The following is a 13,966-nucleotide window of genomic DNA, read 5'->3' on the forward strand; positions in this document are numbered from 1 at the left end:
GTTAGAACCAGGTATAAAAGGGGCCATAGAGAATGATAGAGGCCTCTAGTGGCCAAAAGGCTGTTTAAGCATGTGGCAGCGCCATTTTAACACAGTCCACTGCGTGGGAGTTCCTATGGGTTGTAGCCTGAAAGGCGCTGCCTTATGCTGTCACATACGCTATAAAATGGAACAGATGAGTCCTCTATGGTCTGAGTTCAGTAAGATATATACTCTCTGGGACATGGATGGACAGTGGATTGCCATAGTATGTTGATGGCCAGTTTCTACGGGAGATTCTTAAAGCAAAGACGGCAGAGTTGTGTGAGGGATGTGCTGACACCAATGGAATACGATATGCAAAGGAAGTAGCACCACTAACAACGTTTAATTTGTGCATTCATGATAGGCGACAAACGACGACTGCAAAATGCTTCTATACACCAGGTTCAACAGTCTTGTGTAACTTCAATGTGGTGTACCATTAAAAAAAGGTTGTATGTTTGTAACATGCTCAAACAGCACTCCCCCCAAAAAACTGTACAATCTTTTTTCATAATTACGCTAAACATAGATAATTAAAAAATATCTTGATAAAATTAGTACTTTCAGCTTAATTGTGTGTACATATATATATATATATATATATAAAATATACCCTGCCCTCCCTTGTAGTGATTCATTTACATATTGTCTGCACAAACTGGCACTGAGTTTAGTTTACACTCCAGAGTAAAAGTTTCCCCTAGGATTAGGTTCCACTTACCCAATCCTAACTTTAACCAAGAGGCAACTTCACTCATCACGCTTTTCCATAGTCCCACTGTCAGGACTGGAGGGATGGGTTTTGGTAATCAGCTGTACTGTATCAGTCACTTCAGATCCACCATTTGACCATGTCCAATCATTGCAGCCTGTGAGATCTCCTTGCTCTTGTATCTTCTTCAGTTAAGAGAATGATTGCAGTATCGAGGTTGGGATCAATTCCATTTCAACTCAGTCAATTCGGGGAGTGAATGGAAAGTCAACAGAAATACTAAATTCACTCTCAGCTTCAATTCGATTGGACTGGAACTGACGAACTCTGTTAGAAATGCTAGAGGAATTGATTCTACCCTCAAGAGTACAACATTGCTAGCTGAATGCATTGTTACCCCTCAAGAATTAGATCTGGGGCCGTATACATCAAGGGTCTCAGAGTAGGAGTGCTGATTCTGGATCAGGTCCCCTTGTCCATATAAAATTATTTGTAATCCAAAAGGCAAAACTGATCCTAAATCGGCACTTTTCTCCGAGACGCTTGATACATATGGCCACTGCTTTTTGGTGCTAGAAATCCACCAGAAGGAGCCATGTCAGGATAGGTCTCCGTAGTGTGCGCGCGCTCCTTACAAATGACCACGTTTAAAACGGTGCCGTCTCCGTTGATGTGTGGTATGCTGTGTAGTCTAAAACTGTTCTACCGCAATAAGGATACTGTATTTCAACAACCATACAGCACTACATAAAGAAACCCATTAAAACGATACAGTTAAAGCTCATGTGAAACTGGCATGGGCACAGTACATGAGGGACAGAGTTTCTGTAATACCACGAGGACTAACACTGGATGCACTGCTTTTGTGTAATGATCATCCGTTTAAAAATAACTTTTTTCTGGGCTCTGTTCTTAGACATAGCTCTACGCTTTGGTAGAAACAGGAAGATTTTAAGGCATCTTTAAAAAATAAAAATAAACAACTGGAGCAGAGAGACCAGGATAAACTAAAAAGGAGACCTTCCTTGGGTTTCAAGTGACGAGGCAGTAGTAGTCAAGATGTTTGTTGTCTTTAACCTTAAGTGACGGTTCAGTGATAAAAATGCTCAAAGCGCTCATAATTCGTAATACAACATGGCATACATGTTAACCCTTACAGAGAGATAAGTCATTTAGTTATGGCAGTGGGTTTGCGAAATGACTTGTTAAAAACACAGAGGAATACTATTCTGTACATGATCAAAAAAACGGAACAATCATGTTATTCAATATCACGGTTACATTGCCGGCATTTCCTTTGACAGAGTTCACTTGACAACATTCTCAGTGGTCAGACAATAGACACGACCTGCGCTGGAGGCCTCACTCCTCCTCTTTTCCCCCCCAAAGTTTCTAAAGAGAAGAGAAATGTTGTTCTCTTTCTGTTAAAGAATACCCTCGGGGGTTCAGTTGTGGGAGCGGGGGGGGGGGGGTCTTTAAATGGCAGAGTGCCGTTTGTTCCCCTGTCTTGCTACGTTGGTTTGGAAAAGAGGCGTTTTAAAAATGGTGAGCTACAGTCAGTCAGCGCTGTGTTGGTTGGTTCACAGTGTGTGTTTGTTCAACACATTTGGAGGAGGAGGGAGAAGGGGGGGCTAACACCAGTCGGCGATGTAGTCAAAGTCAGAGAACATGTCCTGCTCGTCCCCGCTGAGCGCCCTTGGTTCTCTGGGTGGGGTCAGGATGGGCGCTTCTGAGGTAAATTCGTCATCGAAGTTGCTGACGTCGTTGGAGTCCTGGATGATCGGGACAAATGGAGGCTTAACCTTCTTGGCCAGTAGTCCGTTCCAATCCATATTCTGGGGGGGAGAGAGAAAATGGGTGAGGAAATAGTGAATTTATGTAAACTCTCAGGATAGACTTGTACTGTATCTACCTAATGAGAAAAACTGTTTGCGACAATAACCAAGATTAGGCAAGTCTCATGAACAGGAGACTACATATGTCATTTTGTGGTATCCACATTGCCTAAATTGTGGCTGTGTTTAGAATGTTGAAAGACATTCAATATGAGAAAGTAGAACATTCTTTACTTACTCTGAAGAACAGATGTTTTTTGACTTCCTCTGCGTCTCGCTCTCCTGCCCCCAGACGTCTTTCTGGACTCCTCCTCAAAAGCTACAAACAAAAAGAGCATAACAAAGTAGAATAAACATTGAAGCTGTAATTCAAAACTGTCTTTTGTTTCTTCTCATTTCACACTTTCCGATAGCAGTAGTTTGAGGTGTTGTGTTTCATTAGGGTCAATCTGAGGTTAGTGCACTATTTGAGGTTAGTTTATTAAGGGATCCAGAACCCACCCTTCTCATGACGGAGATAGCCTCCGTTGAGAGGAACCTTGGGTAGCGGACTTCATCGTTGACGATGCTGTCAAACACCTCCTCTTCATCATCCCCGGGGAAGGGAGACTGTGGGGCGGGCAAAAAAGTTTTTCCCCCCACATTCAGTCAAGTATATATAATATATATATATATTTTTTTACATGGAATGTACTGACCAGACCGGATATGTATATAATGTTAGAAAGGTCATGACAATTGTGATAAAGGCAACAACAACAAAAAATCTTAATCTTGTCAATTCAATGCCAAGATTCTAAAATATTCTATTAAGTATTGACCAGTCATAACACTGAGTAGGTATCCATTTTCCAGGTGTGAAGGTGAGACCCACTAACCTCTCCAACCAGCATCTCAAAGATGAGGACCCCCAGACCCCACCAGTCCACAGCACGCGTGTACGACGTCTCCGTCAGAACCTCGGGGGCCAGGAACTCTGGCGTGCCACAGAACGTACTGGTGCGGTCCCTGAACCCCATTCCTGCCAGAATACACATAACCATGACACATGTGTAACAGTATAACTTTAAACCGTCCCCTCGCCCCGACCCGGGCGCGAACCAGGGACCCTCTGCACACATCGACAACAGTCACCCACGAAGCAGCGTTACCCATCGCTCCACAAAAGCCACGGCCCTTGCAAAGCAAGGGGCAACACTACTTAAGTCTCAGAGCAAGTGACGTAACTGATTGAAATGCTACTAGCGCGCACCCGCTAACTAGCTAGCCATTTCACATCCGTTACACTCACCCCCCTTTCAACCTCCTCCTTTTTCCGCAGCAACCAGTGATCCGGGTCAACAGCATCAATGTAACAGTATAACTTTAAACCGTCCCCTCGCCCCGACCCGGGCGCGAACCAGGGACCCTCTGCACACATCGACAACAGTCACCCACGAAGCAGCGTTACCCATCGCTCCACAAAAGCCACGGCCCTTGCAAAGCAAGGGGCAACACTACTTAAGTCTCAGAGCAAGTGACGTAACTGATTGAAATGCTACTAGCGCGCACCCGCTAACTAGCTAGCCATTTCACATCCGTTACACATGTTTAGTACAGAAACTTTACACCCAGACATGTAAATTGTTATTATATATATTTTTGGGTACTTTTTTTTTTATACCCGTTTCTCCCCAATTTCGTGATATCCAATTGGTAGTTACATTCTTGTCCCATCGCTGCAAATCCCGTACGGACTCAGTCAAAGGTGAAGGTCAAGAGCCATGCATCCCCCGAAACACGACACCGCAAAGCTGCATTGCTTCTTGACACACTAACCTCTTAACCCGGAAGCCAGCCGCACCTGTACGGTACAGCTGGCAACCGAAGTCAGCGTGCATGCGCCCGGCCGCCACAAGGAGTCGCTAGAGCGCAATGGGACAAGGACATCCCGCCGGCAAAACCCTCCCCTAACCCGGACGACGCTGGGCCAATTGTGTGCCGCCTCATGGGTCTCCCGGTCGAGACACAGCCCGGGATCTAACCCGGATCTGTAGTGAGGCTTCTAGCGCTGCAGTGCCTTAGACTGCTGCGCCACTCGGGAGCCACCAGGCATGTACGTTTGACACCAACATAAGGTTCAGATCAGCAGAGACCTTAGATAGAGTTTTAAGGTTTTGACTGAGTCAGATGTAGGTTATTATACATTTATTTTACATTCAATGGTGTTGTAAAAGTGACATTAAGTTGAGGTTGTGTTTGTCCCACTTACCCTCTTTGCAAAGGCCAAAGTCAGCGATTTTTACATAGCCCTCAGTGTCCAATAGCAGATTGTCAAGCTTCAGATCTCTGAAAGTGAAACAAAATCATGAGAATCACCATCAATATATGTTATATCAGAGCATATATTCACCCACTGAATGGAAATATGCTTACCTGTACACAATCTCATGTTCATGTAAAAACTGTAATCCCAATACGACACAAGCTGCATAAAATCTACCAAAGACAAAAAAATACAAATAAACAGTTGGAGTCAGCAAAGAATCAGAGAAATCAGGAGAGAATCCACTTTATAATATATCAACTTTTATATTATGATGTAGGGTACAAGTGAATACATGACACTGGATATGTGGTTAGGCACACACATATGTGGCTAGGCACACACATATCCACATATCTAGCTATGTGGCTAGGTGAGGGGGCTCTTGAAAATAATCTCAGTGCAGCAGCAAAACTTCAGTGTGAGCAAGTGAGTCTTTAACCCCCCCCCCCAAAAAATGCAAGTCAAGTCATTTTACAAATGCAAGTCATGATTATATGGGTTGCTTTGCATAATATTTGTATATTGAGTAAGGCACACTGTAGCAAAAAACGTCTGCAAAAGGAAAATGAAAATCAGTGTTCTTATTGGACAAATCCAGGTAGTTCCTCCCTGTTTCGCTCTGCATCAAAAAGTTGTCTGTCTAATGAACAGGGCGGCAGGTAACCAAGTGGTTAAGAGCGTCGGGGCCAGTAACCAAAAGGTAAAAAAAGGTAAACAATCTGACAATGTGCCCTTGAGCAAGGCACTGAAACCTAATTCCTCCTGTAAGTCACTCTGAAAAAGAGCATCTGCTAAATGACTAAAATGTAAATGAACAGGACCCTGGTGTCACTCACATGGCCCTGGGCTCGGAGAAGACGTCAGCGTGGATGTGCATCATCAGGTCTCCCCCGGCTGCGTACTCCATGACGAAGCACACGTGCTCCTGCGTCTGGAAGCAGGCGAAGAGGTTGACCAGGAACGGATGGCGCACGCTGTTCACCGTCTCAAAGATACGTTTCTCACACATCAGACTAGGGGGGGAAGACAGAGAAACAAAGATGTAAGCCCCTGATACCTGAGCAAGGCTCTTCTTAGATTACAAAAGGAATTCAATGCTACTCAAATCCCATGTGTAAATCAATTCCTGAAATGAAAATGCATAATATACAGTAAGTCATTTACCAGACACTTTTATCCAAGCGCGACCTACAGTCATGTGTGCACACATTTGTTACGCATAGGTGCCACATGGAATCGAACGCACTATCCTGGCGTTGAAAGAGCCACGCTCTACCAACTGAGCTACAGAGGACCAGAAAATAAATCAGCCCAAACTCTGGGTCAGAAAGCTAAGCTAATATCTTATTCCCCAAGTGGAAAAAAACAAAACGGTTATAGGAGCAATATGTAGACATCACTCTGCCATTACATGGTTGCTAAAATTCTAAAATGTTTGCCTAATTTCAGTTTAGGTGACAAAACAAGCAAAGAATAATTATATATTTTTAATAACCAAAAATATCGTACTTCCGGCTGTTTGAAGCTGATGTACAATTTACTACAGCAGTAAATTTGTGTTACTAACCCCCACCGGGCCTGAAAATGTCTTCCAACTCAGTCTCTAGAAACATTTGAAGGATTTTCCAGGAATATATTTGTGAGGACACATTGAATTTCTGACATTCTTTGAAGGCTGTTAGAAAATACATTAGGGTCCTGTATGTAACACAAGGAAACTGACTATCCATTAAAAAAAAACACACAAAAAGAAGACAAAAATCACACAATGCCTTCAACTTTACATTTATACCTACTCTTCATTGACAGACAAAACTGTACTTTAACCCTGTTGATTATTACTGATAATTATATTACTACTAATCACACTGTCAGAGTATGTCATAGTATTTTCGGCTGTTTGAAGGTGATGTACAAAACCGAAAGCCGTAGTCAACTCTGAACTGAATAACACGGTTGAACAAAGGTAAGCTGTTACGCTCAGCAAACAAACAGTTAAAAAGGCATCAGTATCAGGCCTAATTGGTTTAAGTGCTCAGGTTGAGCCCCTTACCTGTCCACCTCGTCACGAGCCACAATGTCTCCTTTCTTCAGGGCTTTGATGGCAAACATCTCTCCCGTGCTTTTATACTCGGCTAACAATACCTGTGTGGAGTGAGGGAAGAGAGAAGACATTTTAGGTAAGCTAGGTTGTTCTTTTCAGAAACAGCTCATTTCTCTAGAAGGGCTGTATAAAGGATCGAGAAATGGGTTGAGTGTGTACTATGTACCTTTCCGAAATGACCACGACCAAGGACTGCAACACATTTGAAGTCTTTGAGACTAAACTGAAATTGCTCTTCTTCCCTGGAAATGGAGGTAGATATCACATTACATGGAAAAATACAAACTATTGCTTTCAATAAGCCCCCAAAGAAATCATGCACATTCTCATGGAAGCCGGGCAAAACACACTGCCCCAATAGATGAACTGTAACCAACCAAACATTGATTAAAAGCAAGTCATGCATGCATCCGAGTTTCTCCCCAAACAGCATTGGAGTCGCAGATATTCAGCCTATTTGAGAGGACCAGTTTTAGGAGAGGCACAGAATCGCTGATCTTGATCACATACTGAGTAGTTATTTGGGACGCAAGGTGATTTGTAGATGGGTGATTCTGCGCAGTCCAACTGCAACGTAGTCGTTCTCCCAAACATGCACGTTGTTAAGTGAGCCCTACCTTATCTCTGTGTCATTCTGTATGGCTGTGAGCTCCAGGTCTGGAGGCTGGATCTCCGGCTCTACTACATTGTCTCGCCTGTCAAGGTCTGACGACTTCACCGCTATGCTGTTCCTCTTGTTCAAGAAGTCAAACGATGCCAGTGCATCCTGCAAAAGTAGAACACACTTCTTAGGAGGATGGGGCAGTGGGGTTGTGTTCAGTATGGCAAACTGTAGTAAAATGTTTTGTGACGGAAAATGTTCAGGTTCAGTACATCCCCCGTTTAGCGTTTGTGTTGTTATTTTACTGAACACGACTCAGGTTTCCATTGACAGTTGTTTCATGTTTTAATTCACTTGAACTGGGATGTCCATTACCATATATGACTACATGTCACTACTTCCTCCAAATCGGGCATCTCCATGGTAACCCCATGTCCGTACCTGTACTTCCTCCTTGTCGGGCAGTTTGTTGTCCTGTACCAGTGGTTCTCTGATGCCAACGGGTAAAGGGTAGTGCTTGGGTCCTGAGGTGGGCTCTTTGTCAAAGTCCAGCTTGGTCACCAACGGGTCACTAATGTCACTGGAAGGGAAGGTGCCACATCTTAATTACAGAGGAATTAAGTGCCTTGCAAAATTATTCAGACCCCTTCACATAGTGGGATTAAAATGTATTTGTCATTTTTTGTCAACAAATAACACAAAATACTTGAATGTAAAATTGGAAGAAATTTTAAATAGTCATTGCATAAGTATTTGGCTCCCTGAGCCAATACATGTTAGAACCACATTTAACATCGATTACAGCTGTGAGTCTTCTTGGGTAAGTCTATAAGAGCTTTGCACACCTAGATTGTACAATATTTGCCCATCATTTTTATCAAAATATATTTTCAAGCAGATGTAAGTCAAAACTGTAAACTTGTCCACTCAGGAACATTCACTGTCTTCTTGGTAAGTAACTCCAGTGTAGATTTGGCCTTGTGTTGTAGGTTATTGTCCTGCTGAAAGATGAATTCCTCCCCCAGTCTCTGGAATAAAGCAGACTGAACGAGGTTTTCCTCTAGGATTTTGCCTGTGTTGTAGGTTATTGTCCTGCTGAAAGATGAATTCCTCCCCCAGTCTCTGGAATAAAGCAGACTGAACGAGGTTTTCCTCCAGGATTTTGCCTGTGTTGTAGGTTATTGTCCTGCTGAAAGATGAATTCCTCCCACAGTCTCTGGAATAAAGCAGACTGAACAAGGTTTTCCTCCAGGATTTTGCCTGTGCTTAGCGCCATCCTGTTTCTTTTCATCCTGAAAAAGTCCCCCAGTATTTGCCAATATCAAGCATACCATGATGCAGCCACCACCAATGCTTGAAAATAGCAGTTACTCAGTGATGTGTTCTGTTTGCCCATAAATAAGGGTTTGCATTTAAGCCAAAAAGTGTATTCCTTTGCAGTGTTTTTGTTGCAGTACTACTTTAGTGGCTTATTGCATACAATACATGTTTTGGAATATTTTTTATTGTGTATATTTGTAATCTTCTTTTCACTCTCTCATTTAGGTCATTATTGTGGAGTCACTACAATGTTGTTGATCCTACATTTTCTTCCGTCACAGCCATTTAACTCTGTATCTGTTTTAAAATCACCAATGGCCTCATGGTAACATCCCTGAGCAGTTTCATTCCTGTCCTGCGGCTCAGTTCAGAAGGATGACTGTATCTTTGATGTTTCTGGGTGGTTTAATACATAATCCACAGCATAATTATTAACTTGACCATAAAGAGCTATTCAATATCAGATTTGTTATTGTTACCCATCTACCAATCACTGCCATTCTTTATGAGTCTTTTGAAAAGCTCCCTTGTCTTTGTGGTTTAATCTTTGCTTGAAATGCAATACTTTTTACTTGTAGTCATTTACCAGACGCTCTTATCCAGAACGACTTAGTGGTGAGTTAATATATTTTCATACTGGTCCCCCGTGGGAATTGAACCCACAACCCTGGCGTTGCAAACACCTTGCTCTGCCAACTGAGCCACACGAGTCAACCACAATTATTTCACACAGAATGAGTCCATGTATCTTATTATGTGATTTGTTAAGCCACATTTGACTCCTGAGCCAATTTTGGCTTGCCTAAACTAAGGAGCTGAATACTTATGCAACAACTATATTTAAGATGTGATTTAAAAAAAAAAAAAAAAATAAAAAAAAATATTCCACTTTGACAAAGTATTTTGTGTAGATTGTAGACAAAAAAAATGACAATTAAATGCATTTTAATCCCACTTTGTAACAAAATGTGAAGAAATCCAAGGGGTCTGAATACTTTTGCAAGGCATTGTATATGTCTGTATTCCACACTGTTTGCATGTGGGATAAAGACGTTAAGAAGGCATGTGACAGTGTGTGTGTGGGCCAGGTTGCCAAGTGCAGTCTGTTGGACCTATGTGCGTGTTTGTGTCTATGTGTGTGTGTGGGTGTGCATTCATGCCTGTTCTATATATACCTGGTGGGTGTTGGAGATCCCGGAAGACTGCTGGGCCCGATCTCAGGCACCTGTGGGCTGTAGGAGTTAGTGCTGACTGTAGGTATGGCCCTTCTGACCAGGCGGCCCCAGGTGGCGATGTTGATGTTCATCTGAGGAGCACGCAGGAACGTCTTCCCTGAGGAGGGAACGCAGGGTAGGTAAGTGGCACACTAACCTCAACACCGGTCACAAAGCCAGACGGGGAACACTAATCATCACAACACCCCTACAGGGCATGACCTTATGACCCTGGGTGACCATGGAGATCATCACCTCACCACTATTTGATTACCTATATTTAGTGTAAAAGACCTAATTAAACCATCCAAAGTGGACAACGAAAACTTAAGACAACTGTATGATTTCTCAAAGTAACGTGAAATTAATGTATATTTTCCATAAAAACATATAAAGTTTCTCTCCGTTTGGGCCAAGGTTATTATAGTAGACTAAACCTTATCATGATAAAAACTATTTAGTAATATAATATAAAATAATCAACAAACCTGTTTGAAAAACTAAAACTATACTGAAACTATTACCTTCGACTCCAAAACGAACAAAAATAAAAACCATTATGAATTATGTTATGTTTTTCCTCCTCGGCTTTGGCCAAAGAATTCTAAAGGGGTTTCAAGCTAATGAATCTGGCAGGTAAATGTTGCCAGGAGATGGTGATGTTTCACTATCACTAGCTATCAAGGAAAAAAGAATCTGCTAGGTAGCTAACTTGATTCTTCTTACATGTACTACTAAAGTTAAAAAGCATTGGATTGGTGTAAACCCCTACTGGTGTAAACATGGGCGAGAGAGAGCTTCCTTCCGTCACATTTTTTGCACCAGTCCCTGTGTTAGTCCTTTTAAATCCAAGTCACATTGAGATTTAATTTATAATTTCAACCTAACCAATGACCTTGGCTACGTTCAGATGCCAAACACTCAAACATTGCAGATTGAAATGCCATGAAGAAAGCTGATGTGATTCCTTATTCTACATATCAAAAATACATGTTTGTTCTACATAGGCTATTTCTATCGTAACGTTCCAAAACGTTGCGTTCTGCTGAGCGCACCCCTTATGTATACCCTACGAAAGTGACATAACTTACCAGGAAGTAGCCTTGTAGTTTTTGAACTTTCGTATGCTTTTTGAATAGTTTTTAAAAAGCGCAAAAACACAGCCATTTTAATCTCAATATCAAATCATTTCTTGGTAAGGACCTTAATTGTTTTCAATTAAAATGGTAAAAATAAGAAAAAAACTTGCTTCTTTAAAAAGAGCAACTTCTCAAGAATTTGCGCATATTGTCGCACATTATTCCAATCAGTGTGGAAATATAAAGAAAACCACAAGAAAAGCTTGGTTTTTGACTGCACTGAACCGTTAATAAAAGGCATCTGGCAGAAATTATTTTAGAAATGTTAGCAAATGTATTAAAAATAAGAAACAGCTGCGCCACTCGGGAGGCGAAAGGGTGTGAATACTTATGTATATAAGTGATCCGTTTCTTATTTTTAATTTGCTAACATTTCTAAAATCAGTTTTTGCTTTGTCATTATGGGCTATTGTGTGTAGATTGTTGAGGAAATTGCTGTATTTAATCCATAGAAGAAGCCTGTAATGTAATAAAATGTGGAAAAAGTCGTGGTCTGAATACTTTCCAACGGCACTGTATATCTTAAAATGACCGTGTTTTCACAAATTATGATATAATCATCAAGCCCATTCAAAAGATTAGGGGACAGGAACCGGAAGTATGAAGACGTCACTTGCACATTGTATTACTGCCCCCTAGTTGGAAGAAGTGACATCCCAAAAAACTGTACAACACAAATGCTTCCTAGACTCCCAGGCATGCTTTCTGTCCCTAACACTAAATAACATAAAAACAAAATATAAATATATTTTTTATACAACTTTAACTAAATAGAAACAAGCAAATCAGGTCTGGAAACGAACTAAAATGAAAACACAATTTAAAAGAAAAATTTAAAAAATGAATAGAAATAAAAACGAATATAAAAACAAAAATATAATAATGTGTGGACTTCCTATTGAATATCAAACAAGATGTCTTATACTTTGGGCCCTATTATATATATATTTTGTCTTCAGACAACAATGATTTACCTTGCTGCTTTGAGAATATCTTTTTTTGTCTCTGCAGTTTGGGTCGCCTCTCAATGACAGGGTTGAAAAATGTGACCTGAACAAAAAGCAATAGTTAGGCCTACCAAGTAAACAGTCTTCATCATAGGAGGGTATCGATAACTGGGTCGTGTTCATTAGGGCAAGCAATGGAAAACATTTTAAACCGCTAGCACCGAAAACAAAGAGGAACATTTCTTAATTGTACAGGTCCAGAGGTAGTCCCTCCCTGTTTCAGTCTGCTCTGAACACAACCCTGGTGTAGTGTCAAAGTGGGCTACCTCTGCAAACAGGGTTCCCTGGGGCTCCAGGTAGAGACACATGCCGTGACGCTGGTTGTCCAGGAAGTCCTCCAGTCGCAGGAACTTGACGGCACAAAGCGAGCGCCAGTCTCTCCAGTACACCGAGATCTCCAGCTCACGAGACTGCAGGTCAAACAACGCACAAAAGGTTAAGCACACGCATATGCAAGCAGAGTTAAAACTCATGCGACATTTTCATGGTGCAAATAGATCTGTGCAGACAAATACCATCAACCTCATTATAATGTGGCAGCGTGATTGAATTTAAACCTTTCTTCAACAATGTGCATTACTAGAAGGCGATTCGTTAACTCGTCTGGTGAACTGAGCAATACATAAATAGTAGTCTCCGTAAAACACATTGTTGTTGAAAATACCCAAATTTAAATTGCGCTGCCAGATTAGGTTTTGCTATATTTCTCGCACAGATCTGCGCTTTTTTGCATCAAGAAAATTTGCCCATAGTAGTTAGCAAGCACAATAAGTGAAAAAAACGCACACACTCACTAGGGTATTTAAAAAAGGCAAAAGTATACCATCATTCACTAATCAAAAGAACACAAAAAGTATGTCTGTCTGTGTGTCATACCCTGTCTAGCTCCAGTGTAAACTTCTGATCCCATGACTGGTTACTGACAGGTCTCCAGCTGGTCTGTCCCACCACTGTGTTGTCCAACTTCAGCACAGCACTGATCTCATCTGGAGAGGAACACAAAGATGAAATACCATTTCCAGTCAAAAATCGACATATTACAGTATTGGTCAATACATACATTGTTCAAATGACATTACATTTCAATTAACATGGTGTTCTTTCTTTAGGATAAACTACATAGAGTGCTGCGGCTCAGTATATTTATAGTTTTTCTACAATCCATACTCTTTAAGCTGAGGGGATGATGGCAGGGGAAAATCAGTCACTGGACAGGTTTCAGGTTTCTCTAATGTGTTTTTTGTTGTCAAGTATGCATATAGCTGCGTCGGAAACGAGCCCTGGTCAGAAATAGTTCACTATATATGGAATAGGTTGCCATTTCAGAAGCAACAACACTGACTAAAAATATAAAACGCAACATACAACAATTTCAAAAACTCTACTGAGTTAGTTTATATAAGGAAATCAGTCCATTTAAATACATGTATTAGGCCCTAATCTATGGCTGTTGATTGTGGCCTGTGGAATGTTGTCCCACTCCTCTTCAATGACTCTGCGAATTTGCTGGATATTGGAGGGAACAGGAACCCGCTGTCGTACAAGTCGATCCAGAGCATCCCAAACATCCTCAATGGGTGACATGTCTGGTGCGTATGCAGGCCATGGAAGAACTGGGACATTTTCAGCTTCCAGGAATTGTGTATGGGGCTCTGCATTATCATGCTGAAACATGAGATAAATGGTACGAGAATGGGCTTCA

At 41.5% G+C, this 13,966-nt stretch overlaps 1 protein-coding gene across 3 annotated transcripts in view; it reads right to left on the reverse strand.

The window, feature by feature from the left end:
• Positions 1-348: 348 nt before the first annotated feature.
• LOC129814358 (serine/threonine-protein kinase N2-like) overlaps positions 349-13,966 on the reverse strand; it is a 43,332-nt gene continuing 29,714 nt past the window's right edge. For all 3 annotated transcript variants that reach the window (XM_055867449.1, XM_055867448.1, XM_055867447.1), the window contains 15 exons: positions 13,141-13,250; positions 12,531-12,674; positions 12,232-12,307; positions 10,080-10,236; positions 8,026-8,164; positions 7,601-7,749; positions 7,150-7,225; positions 6,933-7,024; positions 5,716-5,892; positions 4,987-5,049; positions 4,823-4,899; positions 3,450-3,592; positions 3,073-3,180; positions 2,810-2,890; positions 349-2,571 (listed from right to left, as the gene is read on the reverse strand). In XM_055867449.1, the coding sequence (XP_055723424.1) occupies positions 2,368-2,571; positions 2,810-2,890; positions 3,073-3,180; positions 3,450-3,592; positions 4,823-4,899; positions 4,987-5,049; positions 5,716-5,892; positions 6,933-7,024; positions 7,150-7,225; positions 7,601-7,749; positions 8,026-8,164; positions 10,080-10,236; positions 12,232-12,307; positions 12,531-12,674; positions 13,141-13,250 (1,796 nt within the window). In that variant the 3' untranslated portion in view covers positions 349-2,367. The remainder of the gene's footprint in view (positions 2,572-2,809; positions 2,891-3,072; positions 3,181-3,449; positions 3,593-4,822; positions 4,900-4,986; positions 5,050-5,715; positions 5,893-6,932; positions 7,025-7,149; positions 7,226-7,600; positions 7,750-8,025; positions 8,165-10,079; positions 10,237-12,231; positions 12,308-12,530; positions 12,675-13,140; positions 13,251-13,966) is intronic.

This window comes from Salvelinus fontinalis, chromosome 17 (genome assembly GCF_029448725.1).
Source record: "Salvelinus fontinalis isolate EN_2023a chromosome 17, ASM2944872v1, whole genome shotgun sequence".
Lineage (NCBI taxonomy): Eukaryota > Metazoa > Chordata > Actinopteri > Salmoniformes > Salmonidae > Salvelinus > Salvelinus fontinalis.